Source organism: Bos taurus, chromosome 23 (assembly GCF_002263795.3).
Source record: "Bos taurus isolate L1 Dominette 01449 registration number 42190680 breed Hereford chromosome 23, ARS-UCD2.0, whole genome shotgun sequence".
Taxonomy (NCBI): domain Eukaryota; kingdom Metazoa; phylum Chordata; class Mammalia; order Artiodactyla; family Bovidae; genus Bos; species Bos taurus.
The window spans coordinates 52,098,558-52,116,938 of NC_037350.1; the positions used below are offsets into that span (position 1 = coordinate 52,098,558).

The 18,381-nt window shown below is 45.2% G+C and overlaps 1 protein-coding gene across 10 annotated transcripts in view; it reads left to right on the forward strand.

Annotated features, from left to right (window-relative positions):
• EXOC2 (exocyst complex component 2) overlaps nt 1-18,381 on the forward strand; it is a 122,966-nt gene that overhangs the window by 51,486 nt on the left and 53,099 nt on the right. For 9 of the 10 annotated variants that reach the window (XR_814965.4, XR_003032016.2, XM_059880305.1 and 6 more), the window contains 3 exons: nt 2,103-2,221; nt 12,316-12,441; nt 15,279-15,403. Coding sequence is in view for 8 of the 10 variants with exons in the window: in XM_059880305.1 (XP_059736288.1) it covers nt 2,103-2,221; nt 12,316-12,441; nt 15,279-15,403 (370 nt within the window). In the remaining 2 variants the exon portion in view is untranslated. The remainder of the gene's footprint in view (nt 1-2,102; nt 2,222-12,315; nt 12,442-15,278; nt 15,404-18,381) is intronic. The other variant, XM_010818594.4, reaches the window with a different exon arrangement.

Below are 18,381 nucleotides of genomic sequence, written 5' to 3' on the forward strand. Positions count from 1 at the left end.
AATTTATTTACTTTTTAATCTTTATTTTTGACACTTTGAAACTACATGGAGCAATTTATCATCCTTTTTTAAATTAAGGATTTAGTTATTAAAGAATAGGAAAAACATCACAACCAGGCCAAACATCTGTTGGAGTTTGGAATCTGTGATGAGCCACCCTGTGAGCACCAGGTTGGGGGGAGCCCTCAACTTTATCGCCAGCAGGGCTGTGCGTCTGAGCCCCACACACTGGGAGCTGTGCACAGCGTGAGCATGGGGCTCTCCCCTGTTGCCGTGCGGTTGTTCAGTGCTGACTCTGGTTCGAGGCGTTCTCACAATTTCTTCTCTCCCTCCTCTGCTGCTGCTAGCAGCTTGATTGAGAAGCAGAGTACCCTGTAGCAATATCAGTGTGATTCTTTCCTTGGTCATTGTTAAAAATCATGTCTAAGTATGCCTAACGGCTCTAACTCTTAAATTTTAAAATTTGAGTCTATGCTCACCATAATTAACATTCCTTACCTTTTCCCCACTAAAAAGCCCTTTTAAAAAGTATTCTTTGGTAACGAAGTTTAAAAGGAAGTAGCAATACTCTGTATCGTATTCTAAGCCAAGATTTTTGAAATGTAGTTTACAGTCTTTAATGTACATCCTAAAAGAAAAGTTACTGGATTAAGTCATTTAACCAGGGGAAAGCCTTAACACAAGTTGTACTTTTGAACTGAAACACTGTAGAGTTCCTGAGACAACAAATTTATCTTTCTTTATAAAACTCTTTTGTGTAATACCCATTAACAAGATGGTAGAAAGAGGATTATTCTTAAATTTTGGAAGGACTGAAGGGCCTTACAGTTTGAGGGGGTGCTGAGCAGAGGGACGTCTTGATCGCCTAGCTGTGCTGCTCCGTGCGTGCGTCAGAGAGGAAGGCGGGCGCGGGGCGGGGGTGCTGCGTTTACTGCTGGTGTGGCTCCAAGGGTGCTGTGTGAGCCCAGGCGTCTGGAGGAGGTGCTGCAGGAGCCCTGGGGGCACACACAGCTTCTCCTGCCTGAGGCGAAGCTCCAGCAGACAGTCCACAGGCTCAGCACAGTGGGCTCCAGGCCCCTGTGAGTGGGGCCAGGATCGCGCCCCCTCCTGGAAAACCACCGCCTGGTTCGTCCTGGAGCGGGGCAGGGGTTGTTCCCGAATGCCAGGTCTTGTTTATCACTGACTTGCTTCTCCTCTGGTTAGCTGCTGGCTGAGAAGCCTGAGTAAGGAAGTGCTTGCTGCTGGAGGGCCCCGGAGAGACGCCCAGTTGTGTCCCTGCGAGAGGCCACGCTTGTGACTGTGACTAGTGACTGTGTGTTCTTAGACGAAACTTCAGCCCCAAGACAGTAGACAGCTTATGGTTTGTAGTAATTTTAAGACAGCAAGTCCAGCTTTTGGAGTTGATTTAATTTGCTTTAAGTTGTTATATTTACGTATTTCATGAGGGCTAAGTTTTGAATAATACTTGTCAATTTTTCAGCAGAAATCTACTTCAGTTGTCTATCTGGGTTGGAAATTTTCACAGACAAATAAGACTTTAAATATTTTTCAGCCTGTTTTAAAACCAAGAAAAATGCCCACCTCCACTGTATATTTTGAGGAATGTCTTCTCACGAATCAGAGTTTAGGCTTACAGGTCAGTGTTTGCTGTCACCAGACCTCTGTGATGTGGTCCAAAGTCTCAGCTGCCCTGTTCGGAGCATAAAGAAAGCAGGGTCACACTGCCATCTGGTGGCCGTGAGTTTCAGACCAGAGAAGAAGGTCGTCTGGCGGAGACTGTGCTGGTGTTTCCTGTGTGGCCGAGAGCTGAGCAGGCGCATTCTGATCAGGACACTGCACGCTGTCTCTGTCATCTTGGTTGTCTTTTTATAAAGTCCTAGCATTTTAAAATGTACTTTTATTGTTAATTGCATGCAAAGAAGTTTAAATATGTTTCATTTAGAACTGAATATTAAAGAGTAAGTATTGATGAATGCTTTACTAGTTGACGAGAGTTTTAAGTATCCTTAAAAGCCGTGACTTTAAGATACACTAGCTTTCGTTTTGACCTTATGGCTGTGCAGCAGAAGCTGACTCGGTCAGCCATTGCCTTGCCGTTTCAGGTACCTGTCCGACCTCCACGCGCCTGGCGACCCTGCGTGGCAGTGCATCGGGGCCCAGCACCGGTGGATCCTCCAGCTCATGCACGGCTGCCGGGAGGGCTGCGTGCGGGACCTCAAAGGCAAGGCCCTCCCCTGGTCGCTCGACACGCTCTGGGGGCACTTGGCTGAGGAGGGGCTCATGTTCCCCGTGCCTGTGCCTGTGCCACCCTCCCCACCCCAACCCCCACCTCGAGCACCCTCCCTGAGCCAGGGACTGAGAGGCATGGGGTAAGCCTCAGCACGCCTGTCTCGTGCGGTCTGGCTGCATGGACAGAGCTTTGGGCAGCGGACAGTAACTCCAGCAGAAGTGACACGGCGTGTAGGGATGGTACCTGTGTCCCTCAGCAGAAACGTGCACTCGTCACTCCGTCAGCTGCCTGCTGGGCTCTTCTGCACACGAGGCCCTGAGCCAAGTCCAGGGGCGCAGACATGGGCCCTGCCCTCCCCTCTCGGCGACGCTGGGTTTGGGAGGAGAGTGAGGCAGTGTGGGAGCGAGGCTGGCGCAGAAGGGAGGCCGCGGGTGTTTGTGACAGCCTGTCGTGGGTTAGCTGGCTTGGATTTGAGTGTTCTCTAGTTGCGAATCAGTTTTTTTCTATTCTTAATGTTTAGGAAAACCCAAATATCTCTTTCCTGATGCCATATCCAAACTCCTGTTGTGCCATTAATTATTTTAACAAGTTTTAACAAGTGAAAACACAAGCAGCACACATAGTCTGAGGTCGATGTGGATGTCTGGAGGCCTCAGTTTCTTGTGCTTGGAGTCTGCTCAGTTGGGCAGGCTCTCGCCCCGGGCTGCCTGACACAGTCCCCTGGTGTTTCTGAAGACTGTCGCTCCCGGCCTCCTCCCCTCCCCTCCCACTGTGTTAGACTCTCTCCTGGTGGCGCCCACACGCCAGTGGCTTTAAAGCTTCCAGGTGGTGGTGCAGCAGGCTTGGCAGGCAGTGCGGTGGGTGCGTGCTCAGGGCTGAAGTGCTGTGCTGAGCGGACCCAGGTGGTCTCCAGCCTCTCGGAGCTTGTCCTCTGGTGAGAGAGAAGTGGTTTAAAAAGCCACATGGGTGTTTATTTGTCACGTAAGTATAGTTGTGAGAGGTATTCCGAAGTGGGGAGTACAGAGCTCTGCCTCAGCCTGGTTAACCGGAGGCCCCGGAGTCTTCCTGGAGGAGGTGCTGTTGCCACTGAGCCTCCAGGAGGAGTGTGGTTTTCCAGGGAAAGGCCGCTGGAAGGTGGTCAGATGGCCCGGAGTACAGACAGGGCTGTGGTCTGTCAGAAGGCTTCCCTGCTCAGGCTTGTAAGAAACAATCTGGCTGCACGTTTAGTTTTGAAAATATTCAAATTTCTGGAAAACATGTCTAATTTATAAAGACCGCACAGGAAATTTCATGCTCATTACATCCATACCTGAAAGCTCTGATACTCAATATCCCATCACTAGTCTGGGTCCTTCTTGGAGGTAAATGGAGATGCACCCTTACCTGGTGGAGTCCTTCCTTGTCATCTGGACGCTTCGTGCTGCTAAACTCACTCACCCACCACTGCCGAGAGGCAGCATCTCCGGGAAAAAAGACATTCGCTTCTGTGTGACTGGAGACCTGCCTTTTTATTTACTCTGACCAAGCCTGTTGTAGAGGTTGTTCCTTGCTGGCGGCATGGTTGAAGGAATGTGCGTTGACTGGAACCTCTTGTTAGTGATGAGGTTTAGGTAAACTTATTTCCATAAGTTGGTCTTTTTGATTGAAGAGTGCAACATAACAGTTTATAGCTCTTTGAACTTACTCCATAAATTTCATGACAATGCAGTATAAGTTTCCTAAATCCATTAGCCAGATGTTTATAGATTATGATCTTAACTGTCTTTTGACGTTCAGAAGAACATCCTGAGCCATACCCACCTGTTGTCAGCAACACAGCTAACACAAACAATATAGACAGTCCTAACAAGTCCATACTCTTTAATTGCAAATCTGGTGTATTCTTTGAGCTCACATCAGAAGGAGTTTATTATTTTGGAGAATTCCAAACCTATTTAGGAGCACTAAGGGTGACCCCATGACCTCTTCTGTGTCTGCCCAGTTTAGACAGTTATCTGCTCACAACCCGTCTCATTGTACCTACAGCTCCTCCCTCACCCTGAATTGCTTTTGAAGCAGGTCACTTCATTTCATTTATAGTTATTTCAATATGTAATTTTCAAAGATAAACATGCTTTGTGAAAACTATATCACTTGAACTTCTTGAAAGCTATTATCATTACTTGAAGTGTTATCAGTACTTTCTTGATATCAAGCATTCAGTTAACTGTCAATTTCAAAAGCAGTTTAATATGTCCAGTAGCTCTTGAAGTACATAGATACTGTGACTTTTTAATCGATGGTCAGTGCAAAGGCAGACGATGGCAGTGCGGAGGCGTCACGCAGATGGAGACAGAACTTGTATTTCTTACGAGAATTAGCCATTGGCGACGTAGCGTCCACCGTGGCCGGTTGGCCCCTGGATGCTTTCCTGGTTGTCGTCATCAGTGTGTCTGTCCCTGGGCATGTTAGCTCTGCACTGTGCTCCTGTCTGCTGTGTGCAGGTATGTAGTGATGTAGTGAAGGCGTGTGTGTATGGTTCAGTTCAGTTCAGTTGCTCAGTCATGTCCAACTCTTTGCAACCCCACGAACCGCAGCACGCCAGGCGTCCCTGTCCATCAGCAGCTCCCGGAGTCCACCCAGACCCATGTCCATTGTGTCGGTGATGCCATCCAGCCATCTCATCCTCTGTCGTCCCCTTCTCCTCCTGCCCTCAATCTTTCCCAGCATCAGGGTCTTTTCAAATGAGTCAGCTCTCCGCATCAGGTGGCCAAAGTATTGGATTTTCAGCTTCAACATCAGTCCCTCCAATGAATACCCAGGACTAATCTCCTTTAGTATGGACTGGTTGGACCTCCTTGCAGTCCAAGGGACTCTCAAGAGTCTTCTCCAACACCACAGTTCAAAAGCATCAGTTCTTCTGCGCTCAGCTTTCTTTATAGTCCAACTCTCACATCCATAGATGACTACTGGAAAAACCATAGCCTTGACTAGACGGACCTTTGTTGGCAAAGTATTATCTCTGGTTTGTAGTATGCTGTCTAGGTTGGTCATAACTTTTCTTCCAAGAAGCAAGCGTCTTTTAATTTCATGGCTGCAATCACCATCCACAGTGATTTTGGAGCCCAGAAAAATAAAGTCAGCCACTGTTGCCACTGTTTCCCCATCTATTTGCCATGAAGTGATGGGACCAGATGCCATGATCTTAGTTTTCTGAATGTTGAGCTTTAAGCCACCTTCTTCACTGTCCTCTTTCACTTTCATCAAGAGGCTCTTTAGTTCTTCACTTTCTGCCATAAGGGTGGTGTCATCTGCATATCTGAGGTTATTGTGTCTGTAGGTGGATGTTTATATAAAATATTGGCTTTAGTTATAAGTTTGCTTGGAATAACTAGTTTTTGTTGTTGTTGTTAATTCACAACCAGTTGTTCTGATGGACTCCCGGTTTACAGATATCCTAGTTATGTGTAAGAGAAATGAGGTCAGTACGGGGCAGGATTCCTAAATATCATTTGGACTTTCTGTTGGCATCCTCTCATAATTACAACCTTGTGGGTCTGGTAGAAACCTGGGAAACTGTCTGGTTCAGACATGACTTGGGTCTACATTTTGCATATGAGGGAACTGCCTCAGAGGAGCCGCATGACTGCTCAGCTTCTCTCAGTCGGGCACACAGTGCCATGGACCTCTGTTCTGTTGCTGAAGCTAATGTTCCATCAGATGGGTTTCTGGACACAATGAGCTAATGGCGTGGTGGTGGCAGTGCCTGCGTCTCTTCCAGCACGTCTCATTTCTTGTGAATCTTCTTCACTTTCATTCAGGTCCTCTCAGGAACCTGTTTTCAAAACAAAGGCTTGTTGGGTTCTGAATCTAAAGAATGGATTGTGAGTTCTGTTGTGACATCTGCACTTGGACTTGAACACCAAAGAAGAGAAATTGATTCACCCACCCCAGGCAGAAGGGTTACGACCTGAGACAGTGTTTGTGATGTGAAACTAGTTTTAAAAGATAGAGTGTAAATACTTCAGACAGGAGAAGATGTCTTTGTAAGTAAAGCTGGTTTTTATGCATTAATTTAAGGAACCTAATATAATTTTTAAAAAGTTTTACATGGTGGTTTGTGTTAAAAATGCCAATTGTATTTGTCTTGTGGTCTTCAAGAAAAGCTCATGAGCAGAGATGGTGGCAGATTTTCTGAGCCAGGGAGACCTGGTGTGCTGCAGTCCGTCGGGTCGCAGAGAGTCAAACATGACCGGGCTGAGCCAAGTCCTCCGTAAAAGCTGTGTTTTTCTAGGACAGGTTGTTTGCATATGAAGCTTTGTCCGCAGAGGTAGGTCCCAGGGTGCTATTCTTGTGGATGCTGCAGCAGCACCTTCTCTGGATGCCAGTTTTATGGTCATAGCACAGACCAGCCTGGTGAGTGGTGCCTGATGGTACGTACCAGGACTCAGACAGGCGGTGACCGCGGCCCCTCACACGGCCAGCCGGGCACCCGGGAGCGCGTTGCTGCTCCTCGTGGCCTGCCTCTGTAGCCCACATGCTATCTTTTGGCTTTTCTAAGGGGAGACAAAGATGGGGAAAGAGCAGGAATAAAGATCGGCATTAAAGAATTCATCTTTAAAGCGTAAATGCCTGTGGACGAATCTGTTTTCTTCCAGCCTGAGGTAGTTAACTGTTCGGCTTCTCTTCCAAAACTTTTACCACCTTATGAGAAGTGTCATTTGTCTCTTAAAATTCCTATGAAATAGGGCCAAAATGAGACTAAATCTTCAGGTTTCCTGTCAGGAAAAGCCTTTGGTTTAACCCCCTACCGACATTCTCAAACAGGATTTTTAAAGGTAGCCTTCAAAGGCATTTTTTCCATTGTTCTGAAAACAAGTTTAAGTCTTAAAATACATGCTGACTCTTATCTAGTAACTCCAGGGAGCATCAGTCTGCTGCGGCCTTAGGACTTCCCAGCGACGTGGTGGGGCAGAGGCAGAGCAGCGCTTCCAGAGTAGGTAGAAGCAGGAGCTTCTTGTGCACAGTCACATGGCAGGAGGAAAGACTCTTCTGGGTGGCTCGGGTTCTCTTTGGAAATGTAGACTGATACGTCACACGGGAAAGGTTTGATCTGAACCATCACAGTATGGATCTGTTATAAAGGGAAAATAGTAAGCATAGGCAGGCAAGCAAGCAATTGCTCAGTTGTGTCGGACTCTTTGCGATCCCATGGACTGTAGTCTACCAGGCTTCTCTGTCCATGGGATTTTCCAGTCAAGAGTACTGGAGTGGGTTGCCATTTCCTTCTCAGGGGATTAAGCATAGAGGCTGTGCTAACTCTCTCCTCTTTTAAATATTTCAGACATTGACCAGATTATTAAGCTAATTATTTGCTGAAATAAAAATATTTGTTTATCCAATTGTCTTAAAATATAAAAAGGCTGTATTTTTCAACTGAAGCTCACCAAAATACATGCATAAATTATATTTCAAATTTATGTGCAGTTTTGTGAATGGATGCAGTATAACTAAACTTTTTTTTCTTGATATTTAAAAAATACAGCTGGGACCTTTATGTAGACAATCAGTGGGGTTACTAAATTTAATTCTAGTGTTTCCATAACGTAGGTTCAAGTGGCTCCTGGGCAGCTGGTTAGGTGTAGCCTCCACTAGGAGACTTGGTACAGATTCCTCAAGTCTTCTGCAAAACTACAAAAACAGCTCTGTGCTTAAAAAGACAGTAAACGTCTTGTTATACGTATATTAGATGCGTTAATAAAATAAGTTTTATTTTCAGTTCAGTTCAGTCGCTCAGTCATGTCCAACTCTTCGCAACCCCATGAATCGCAGCACGCCAGGCCTCCCTGTCCATCACCAACTCCCAGAGTTCACTCAGACTCACGTCCATCGAGTCAGTGATGCCATCCAGCCATCTTATCCTCTGTCGTCCCCTTCTCCTCCTGCTCCCAATCCCTCCCAGCATCAGAGTCTTTTCTAATGAGTCAACTCTTTGCATGAGGTGGCCAAAGTACTGGAGTTTCAGCTTCAGCATCATTCCCTCCAAAGAAATCCCAGGGCTGATCTCCTTCAGAATGGACTGGTTGGATCTCCTTGCAGTCCAAGGGACTCTCAAGGGTCTTCTCCAACACCACAGTTCAAAAGCATCAATTCTTCTGTGCTCAGCCTTCTTCACAGTCCACCTCTCACATCCATACATGACCACAGGAAAAACCATAGCCTTGACTAGACAGACCTTTGTTGGCAAAGTAATGTCTTTGCTTTTGAATATGCTATCCAGGTTGGTCATAACTTTCCTTCCAAGGAGTAAGCGTCTTTCAATTTCATGGCTGCAGTCACCATCTGTAGTGATTTTGGAGCCCAGAAAAATAAAGTCTGTCACTGTTTCCACTGTTTCCCCATCTATTTCCCATGAAGTGATGGGACCGGATGCCATGATCTTCGTTTTCTGAATGTTGAGCTTTAAGCCAACTTTTTCACTCTCCACTTTCACTTTCATCAAGAGGCTTTTGAGTTCCTCTTCACTTTCTGCCATAAGGGTGGTGTCATCTGCATATCTGAGGTTGTTGATATTTCTCCCGGCAATTTTGATTTCAGCTTGTGTTTCTTCCAGTCCAGCGTTTCTCATGATGTACTCTGCATATAAGTTAAATAAGCAGGGTGATAATATACAGCCTTGACGAACTCCTTTTCCTATTTGGAACCAGTCTGTTGTTCCATGTCCAGTTCTAACTGTTGCTTCCTGACCTGCATACAGATTTCTCAAGAGGCAGGTCAGGTGGTCTGGTATTCCCATCTCTTGCAGAATTTTCCACAGTTTATTGTGATCCACACAGTCAAAGGCTTTGGCATAGTCAATAAAGCAGAAATAGATGTTTTTCTGGAACTCTCTTGCTTTTTCCATGATCCAGCGGATGTTGGCAATTTGATCTCTGTTTCCTCTGCCTTTTCTAAAACCTGTTGAACATCAGGAAGTTCACAGTTCAAGTATTGCTGAAGCCTGGCTTGGAGAATTTTTAGCATGACTTTACTAGCGTGTGAGATGAGTGCAATTGTGCAGTAGTTTGAGCATTCTTTGGCATTGCCTTTCTTTGGGATTGGAATGAAAACTGACCTTTTCCAGTCCTGTGGCCACTGCTGAGTTTTCCAAATTTGCTGGCATATTGAGTGCAGCACTTTCACAGCATCATCTTTCAGGATTTGAAATAACTCAACTGGAATTCCATCACCTCCACTAGCTTTGTTCGTAGTGATGCTTTCTAAGGCCCACTTGACTTCACATTCCAGGATGTCTGGCTCTAGGTCAGTGATCACACCATCGTGATTATCTGGGTCGTGAAGCTCTTTTTTGTACAGTTCTTCTGTGTATTCTTGCCACCTCTTGCTAATATCTCCTGCTTCTGTTAGGTCCATACCATTTCTGTCCTTTATCGAGCCCATCTTTGCATGAAATGTTCCCTTGGTATCTCTAATTTTCTTGAAGAGATCTCTAGTCTTTCCCATTCTGTTGTTTTCCTCTATTTCTTTGCATGGATCACTGAGGAAGGCTTTCTTTTCTTGCTATTCTTTGGAACTCTGCATTCAGATGCTTATATCTTTCCTTTTCTCCTTTGCTTTTTGCTTCTCTTCTTTTCACAGCTATTTGTAAGACTCCTGGTCTTGTTTTTGTTGACTGTATAGAGCTTCTCCATCTTTGGATGCAAAGAATATAATCAGTCTGATTTCGGTGTTGACTATCTGGTGATGTCCATGTATAGAGTCTTCTCTTGTGTTGTTGGAAGAGAGTGTTTGCTATGACCAGTGCATTTTCTTGGCAAAACTCTATATTAGTCTTTGCCCTGCTTCATTCCATATTCCAAGGCCAAATTTGCCTCTTACTCCTTGTTACTTCTTGACTTCCTACTTTTGCATTCCAGTCCCCTATAATGAAAAGGACATCTTTTTTGGGTGTTAGTTCTAAAAGGTTTTGTAGGTCTTCATAGAACCGTTCAACTTCAGCTTCTTCAGTGTTACTGGTTGGGGCATAGACTTGGATTACTGTGATATTGAATGGTTTGCCTTGGAAACGAGCAGAGCTCATTCTGTTGTTTTTGAGATTGCATCCAAGTACTGCATTTTGGACTCTTTTGTTGACCATGATGGCTACTCCATTTCTTCTGAGGGGTTCCTGCCTGCAGTAGTAGATATAATGGTCATCTGAGTTAATTTCACCCATTCCAGTCCATTTTAGTTCGCTGATTCCTAGAATGTCGACATTCACTCTTGCCATCTCTTGTTTGACCACTTCGAATTTGCCTTGATTCATGGACCTGACATTCCAGGTTCCTATGCAATATTGCTCTTTACAGCATCGAACCTTGCTTCTATCACCAGTCACATCCACAGCTGGGTATTGTTTTTGCTTTGGCTCCATCCCTTCATTCTTTCTGGAGTTATTTCTCCACTGATCTCCAGTAGCATATTGGACCCCTACTGACCTGGGGAGTTCCTCTTTCAGTATCCTGTCATTTTGCCTTTTCATACATGGGGTTCATGGGGTTCTCAAGGCAAGAATACTGAAGTGGTTTGCCATTCCCTTCTCCAGTGGACCACATTCTGTCAGATCTCTCCACCATGACCCGCCCGTCTTGGGTTGCCGCACGGGCATGGCTTACTTTCATTGAGTTAGACAAGGCTGTGGTCCTAGTGTGATTAGATTGACTAGTTTTCCTTGAGTATGGTTTCAGTGTGTCTGCCCTCTGATGCCCTCTTGCAACACCTACCATCTTACTTGGGTTTCTCTTACCTTGGGCATGGGGTATCTTCATGGCTGCTCCAGCAAGGCACAGCCACTGCTCCTTACCTTGGACAAGGGGTATCTCCTCACCACGGCCCTTCCTGGCCTTCAACGTGGATAGCTCCTCTAGGCCGTAAGTTTTATTTTAAAGTTGTTATAATGAGGATATATATTAGGAAGTTTCTAAAGTTTATTTTTTGGAGATTTAAAAAAACAGTTTCTCTCCTGAATGTTTTTCACATTGTTGATCACGGTGTTGATTTAAAGAGAAAAGGCAAGTCCCAGTGGGCAGTGCTGGTCGTGTTTCCCCCAACCCGAGTCCTGCGTGGCTGTGCCCTCCTTGCTCGCCCTTGCTTCAGTGGCTTTAGAAGAGGCCGTGCTTCCAGACTCTTGTAGTAGGATTTTATTCGCTCTCTTTGAGATTTGTAAGCCATAGAGGATATACAGAAGAAAGTAGATCCAGGAGAGAGGGATCGGAGAACAGTGCCAGGTGTGACTGCAGTGGGGCCTGGTCGTCCTTTCGCTTTTGTCCTTCTTCAGGAGGAGGTATCGAGATGATGTTCAGGGTGCTGTGAATCTGATTCACGGTGCGTCCCGTTAGAATTGCTGCTGTTGCGGGTCAGCAGTGCAAGTTTATTTAAGCCCTTTTCGTACTAGATGCAGCTCAGCAGTGTTTTACACGATTGTGCATTTGTCTCTTAATCTAATTTGAAAAGACAAAATTAGCTTCCAAATTAAAATGGAGACTAGTGATAAGTACACTGGCATTTGAACATCTGATTTACTGTTGAAACAGTGTAGCATTCACTTGCGGCCCTGTCAGTGACACGTCAGCTTCTGGGATGTTCACAGTGTGGGCTGGGAAGGACCCAGGCCGGGCAGCTGGCAGCGGGAAGAGAAATGGGAAGCCAGGTCCCACAGCCCAGAAACAGAATCGTGGATTCAGAGGCTTAACGGGAGCAAGCAGAGCTTTCTGCTGCAAGTCTGCTCACTAGACCCTGTGCCTTCCTTTCCCAGCCAAGCTGCTTTTCAAAAAATGAGTTTTCATCCTGGTTTTTATGTTTATGATCCCCCGCCTCTGTTTTCCAGACATTAATTCTAAAATGATACCTAAGTTTTGTGTCTGTACTAAGCCAGAGTAACAGATTTAATCCTCCAAATCTGTATGGTGGGAGTGACTTTTAAAAGTTATTTAGACAAAATATTTCTAGTTCTACTTCAGTTGATGCCTTATTTAAAAGATGGAAATTTAGAGCAAGGTCTAAATTTCAGTCCATTTAATTACCTAGTAATTTCCAGGAGTCCAAGGAAACACCGCCTCTCTTTTCAGGGCCCCCAGGCCTTCACAGCACCTCGCTGGACCTCGACGCAGAGGTGCGCGCCTCCGCGCCCAGTCACCTCGGGCAGACGGCGTCGCTGAAGAGGGGCAGCAGCTTCCAGCCTGGTCGGGATGACGGTGCGTGTCTCCCTCCGCTTCTTTCAGATTTGTGTTTGTGTAGCTGCCGTTTTTCTCCTGGAAAATTCCATAATTACTTGTGTTCCTGCTGCTGTTACCAGCCATCATGCTTTCTACTTGTTAAGTAACAGCCCAGAAATTAAACTTAGCAAATCACAGTGTATTTTACATTGCACGTTAAAGAAATGCCATTTGATTTTTTAAGAAACCATTGGGCATAGGTCAGTGTTACTCACGTTTCTGTGGTTGAATTTTTCAAAATATGCCACAGAAAAAATTCTCTGAGAACTTCTTCAGGATGAATGTTGCAACAAAAGTTGATTTCTGTAGGCAGTACAGAAAAATAGTAGACAATTCTTTACCGAATTTTAAAATTTGGTTTGAAAAAGAGTTGCTCATTTAATATTAATCATAAATTGGTAATCGTCTTTCCTGGGGTAAGTAAGGCATCTCAGATTGTAATTGTTACATTTATTCCTGAGGTTGACATTTATCTGTTGTTTGTTTTCATATGTGAGATATAAAACACGTGGTCACAGTACACTCATGTAAAGGTTGATGCTGTCAGTCACTGGTGACTTACAACCTCAATAATCAATATAAGGAATGCAAATGAGGTAATAGAAACATGTCTTATTAATTTCAAATACCTCTGAAGGTTATTTCAAAGTATTTCATATTATTCTTTCAAGTATTAGAGTAGAGACTTATTAATAATATGAATGAGTGTCCATCGTAAGCACAACTTAAAATCAGATGATTCTTTTGTGCTAAATGAAAGGCTGTCTCTATAACTGTCAGTGTTCCCCCTTCCTACCCTGCTCCCACCAGACACTGGAGTAAATATCGGGAAGAACGGGGCTGCTTGCTTCTGTCCAGTGTGGAGCATGTAGCCCTGTGAGCAGAGGCCACCAGGGTCTGATCCACAGTCAGACTGCTGAGCATCAGAGCACACCTCCTTCCCTGACAAGGGCGGTGCGGTGTCTGTGAACCCTGTGTGCACCTCTCCCTGCTGCTCTGTGCTGCCCTGCCTCCAGCCGACCCTCTAACAGGCTTAACTCAGAAGTGACACTTGAGGCTGACTGAATTATATCTCCATCTCGAGTCAATTCAGTTCAGTTCAGTCACTCAGTCGTGAACAACTCTTTGTGACCCCATGGACTGCAGCGCACCAGGCTTCCCCTTCCATCACCAACTCCTGGAGCTTGCTCAAACTCACGTCCATCAAGTTGGTGATGCCATCCAATCATCTCATTCTCTCTCGTCCTGTTCTCCGGCCTTCAGTCTTTCCCAGCATCAGGCAGGGTCTTTTCCAATGAGTCAGTTCTTCACATCTGACCAAAGTATTGGAGTTTCAGCTTCAGCATCAGTCCTTCCAGTGAATATTCAGGACTGATTTCCTTTAGGATGGACTGGTTGGATCTCCTTGCAGTCCAGGGGACTCTCAAGAGTCTTCTTCAACATCACAGTTCAAAAGCATCAATTCTTCGGTGCTCAGCTTTCTTTATAGTCCAAATCTCACATCTGTATATGACTACTGGAAAAACCATAGCTTTGACTAGATGGACCTTTTTCAGTGAAGCAATGTCTCTGCTTTTTAATATGCTGTCTAGGTTGGTCATAGCTTTTCTTCCAAGGACCAAGCCTCCTTTTAATTTCATGGCTGCAATCACCATCTGCAGTGATTTTGGATCCCCCCAAAATAAAGTCTGACACTGTTTCCATTGTTTCCCCATCTATTTGCCATGAAGTGATGGGACCAGATGCCATGATCTTAGTTTGCCATGATCCATGTTGAGTAGTTCAGATTTATCTTGCCTGGGTTTTGTCAAGCTTCTTGCATCTACTTTATCACATTCTGAAAGTTTTCATCAAATTTGGGAGATTCTGGGCAATCACTTTGTCAGACTTTCTGCTTCCTTTTCTGGACCCCAGTGGCATGTCTGTTGAGCCAGTGGGTTATCCATAGACTGCAGAGGTCTGATCCTCACCCGTCTTTCCACTCTGCTTCATTATAGAGTTGATTACTCTGCCTTCAGCTTCTCTGATGTTTTATCTTCAGTGGCTAACCTAAACATTTCACATTGTTTTTTCATCTCTAGAAGTTCCATTTAGTTCTTTTGAATTTCTTCCCTTTCTTTCCTCGTCATTTTCGTGTTTTCCTTTACTTGAACATTGTCCTTGTGGGTTAATTCCATCTCTGTCATTTACTCTTAACTAGTTTTCTCCCAGTTTTCTCGTTCTGATTCTCTTTCCCCTGCCTTTCATCCTGGCTAGTCATGTTTTTGTTTCTCAGACACTGGGAATGTTCAGAGTTAAGTGTCTGGGTTTTGTTGTCTCCCTTTAAAGAGTGTGAGACTTTATCAGTTACTTGCAAATAAGTGTGTTTCTTGTAAGGCTTGTGGTTAATTTGCTGGAGCAGTAGCCTTCCTTCTGGAGCCCCTGCTGAAAGGACTGGGCTGGTCAGGAGGACTGCTCCTTTCCTGCCTGTGGGGCTGCTGGGCCCCTGCCCTCCCCACTGCCCAGCTGTGAGGCTCCCTGGGCTCCTGGATCCCTGCCCTCCCCACTGCCCAGCTGTGGGGCTCCCTGGGCTCCTGGACCCCTGCCCTAACCACTGCCCAGCTGTGAGGCTCCCTGGGCCCCTGCCCTCCCCACTGCCCTGCTGTGAGGCTCCCTGGGCCCCTGCCCTCCCCACTGCCCGGCTGTGAGGCTCCCTGGGCTCCTGACTGCACCACTGCCCTGCTGTGAAGTTAGTTGTGGGTTCAGCAGTTGTTCAAAGAGATTTTCACTCTTGATTCAAAAGTATATTAATACTGTTACCTTCTTTTCCCCTTTAGCGTGGAGATGCAAAACTCCCCATCGGGTGGCATTTGTTGAAAAATTGACCAAGCTTGTTTTAAGTCAGCTGCCCAACTTCTGGAAACTCTGGATTTCATATGTTAATGGAAGCCTTTTCAGCGAGGTATGTGTACAGATTTGACTATAGATGTAGCTCAGTCATTGTGAGTTTCTAGTTTTAATCATTTTAGATTTTGAAGTGACTTTTTTAAAACCTCAGAAGCCCAGAGCCTCTATTGTCAGATATTTTAAGATTAGTTGAAAATTCTATTCAGCCCTAACACTAATAGCTGTGTGGCCTTGATCAAGTGCCCTCCCTGTTCTGGCCTCAGGCCCTCGACTGTAGAGAGAGAGTAGTGAGTGTCTCCCAGGAGGTGGGTGAGGGTTTGGGGAGGCGGCCACCCAGAGAACAAGACTCTGGCGTGAGGACAGTGCCAGTCAGGCCGTGTTGTGGGTGAGACTGTTGTGCAGTTAACAGGAAGCAAATGACAAAACAAGGAGAAAATGCTCGCATCTTGCACCGGGTCTGAAGTGAGAAGGAATTTCCCGGTTGGACAGAACATAAAGATCCTGTTTTCTGGCCCCTGTGTGATCCACCTGAGAAGTTGCTTAAGCCTTTACATTCTCAGAAGCTGCACATGTGCTCAGTGTCCTGATCATAGTTGGTAGCACAAAAGTTAGGGACGTAAAGAAGCGGCTCTGCTGTCCCCCTTCCTGTCCACCTGTGACCGACCCCCAGGTCCCAGGGTGTAGACTGAGCCTTTTGTTAGTGGTTATAAAAAAGCTCTGTTGAAAGTTAATTGTGCAGAGGTCAGTCTCCCATACAGCATGTACAGAGTTTGGCCTTCACAAATGCAGACCTGCTTGTTGCTGCCCAAGGAGGAGCATGCTTTCAGATGTCCTGAAGCAGGTTTTGTCAGCGCTCCACTGCACACGGGCCCCACCAGCCCATGTCTTCATTCATCATGGCTGTGAGGGTAGCAGCCTCTGTGGGAGGCAGCGCCCCCACTGCCATGTCGTACCCTCACCCTCTTACCTGCCCCACCAGAGCAGGTCCCTCTTGAGACTGGAAAGAGGAGGTGCCTCCACACCAGTGCCTGGACAGGTGTGTTCATAGCTTCTTGTGCCGAGTGTCAGCGTTTGAACACCCAGTGTGTGTCGCTGACTAGCTGTGATGTGGCAGCTAACGGTATGTGAAATGCTTATGACAGTATCTGGCAGATAAATAAGATGTTGCTCTTACTATTTGGAGAAAGTATTCTTTCCAGTATTTGAAGTGTCGTTGGCCTGGCACACAGTAGGTGTCTCATAGCTGTAAGAAGTGAGGCAGTGGTGTTGACCAGAGATGTGCAGGGCGACGCTGAGGCAGGGGCTCACATACCTAAGGGAGCGGCGCCCTGGAAACTGGCTGAAACTCATTGTTGTTTTTTTCCAGCAGAGTGTTTTTCCTTCCAGTTGTATCAGTTTCTGGAGGTGCTCTCCCCCTCTGCATGGACAGTAGTTATCTCATCTTGAGTCTTTTTAGAGTTTTTGATCTGGAATAATGTAGTGAAAAGGGACTATATTTTCCTGCCTTACAAGTTATACCTAGTTGTGGTAAATGTCTAGATGAAGTATTTAATTGCAGATGAAAACTAAATGAGCTCAGGAATAATATTAGCCCTGAAAAAAAGAAATCACTTGTAATTAGTTGTATGAGTGGATTTGCCTCTGGAGTTTCTACCTATTAATAGTCATAAACTTCTCTTAAAAGTTTATAGTAATATTAGTTAAGTGTAATTTACTCCACAGATTTGGGTGTGTTTTTAAATTAAGTTACCCTCTACTGGAAAGCTAGTAAGACCCCAGAGGACAGTGGGAGGAATGGAGGAGTTAGGAGAGGGAACTGTCACGTCATGAGTGGAAACCAGAGACTTAAATTAACGTTGGGAAGAATTCCAGGGTTTTTGGTATTTAATTTCATACAAGAAAGCTCTGAAATATTTAGTCGCAACTTACTTGAATTTCTTTTCTTGTTGTAAAACTGTTTTTGTTTTATTTAGAGTTCATCCGTTAAAAGATTTAGATGGAGTTTCCAACAGTTTAACAAATAGTTCTTCAGACTAGTCACGGCCATGAGAAGTAACATACGTGAATCAAAACAGTGCAGTCTGACCGTTGGTCTCACCACAAAGGAGTTTTGGTCTGTGTGTGCAGGAAAGAGTTAAGGGTTTTAGCTAGTGAAATGGTTAGTAGTAGGGTAAGATCTCACCTTTAGATACATTTTAAATGTAGTGTATTTTCAGGTGAAAACTTTTAAAGTATCCAGATTTTTAAATATTAGGAATCAGCATTTTAAAAAATTATGTAACTCATAGTAAGTATGTAAATTAAAATGTTCTTCCTGTTTCAAAATTTTCTTTTTAAAAGCAGGGCAAACTGCACATAATTCAGCATGTTGGAGATATTCAACTCTTTATCAAATAAAAACAATAAGTAACAAATTTTTTTAACAATTGGAAGAGGAAGGCCTTATAACTGGTTCCCCCACCCACTCACTCCACCTGCTCACTTCTTTACGTGATTGGAGACGCCCTCGGAGTCTAAATGGTTATTCTGTCCAGTCGGCGTCTTCATGCATGCACTAGCACCTGTTTGGTGGGCAAAACTATTGTGGAAAAGTTTAGCCTTAATTTTAGTATGATGTTTTTAACAGTTGATTTTTACTCTTTCCGTTGATTCAGAGCTATTTCACAGGACAAAGGACTTTGAAGTAATCTTCCCATTGGACAAGCATTTAGTGCTATGGCAGATATAAGAAAAACACCATCTGGCAGTCAGGATACTTAGTTTTATATGGGCACAACCCTTCACGGAGACAAATTACGCCTTCTTTCAGAGTCCCTCGCCACCGCCACAGCGTGGTCAGGGCTCAGAAAAACAGCTGCTAGGATGTTGGCTCTGTTTTCAGCAGCATATATAGAGAGAGAATGGATTTGTTCCAAGGAACTGTCTCCCAGGACTGTGGAGTTAATAGCCCCGAGGTCCGCAGTTGGCGTGCTGGAGACCCTGTGGTTCCCAGCTGCAGGCCAGCAGACTCCAGACCCAGAAAGCCACTCTTTC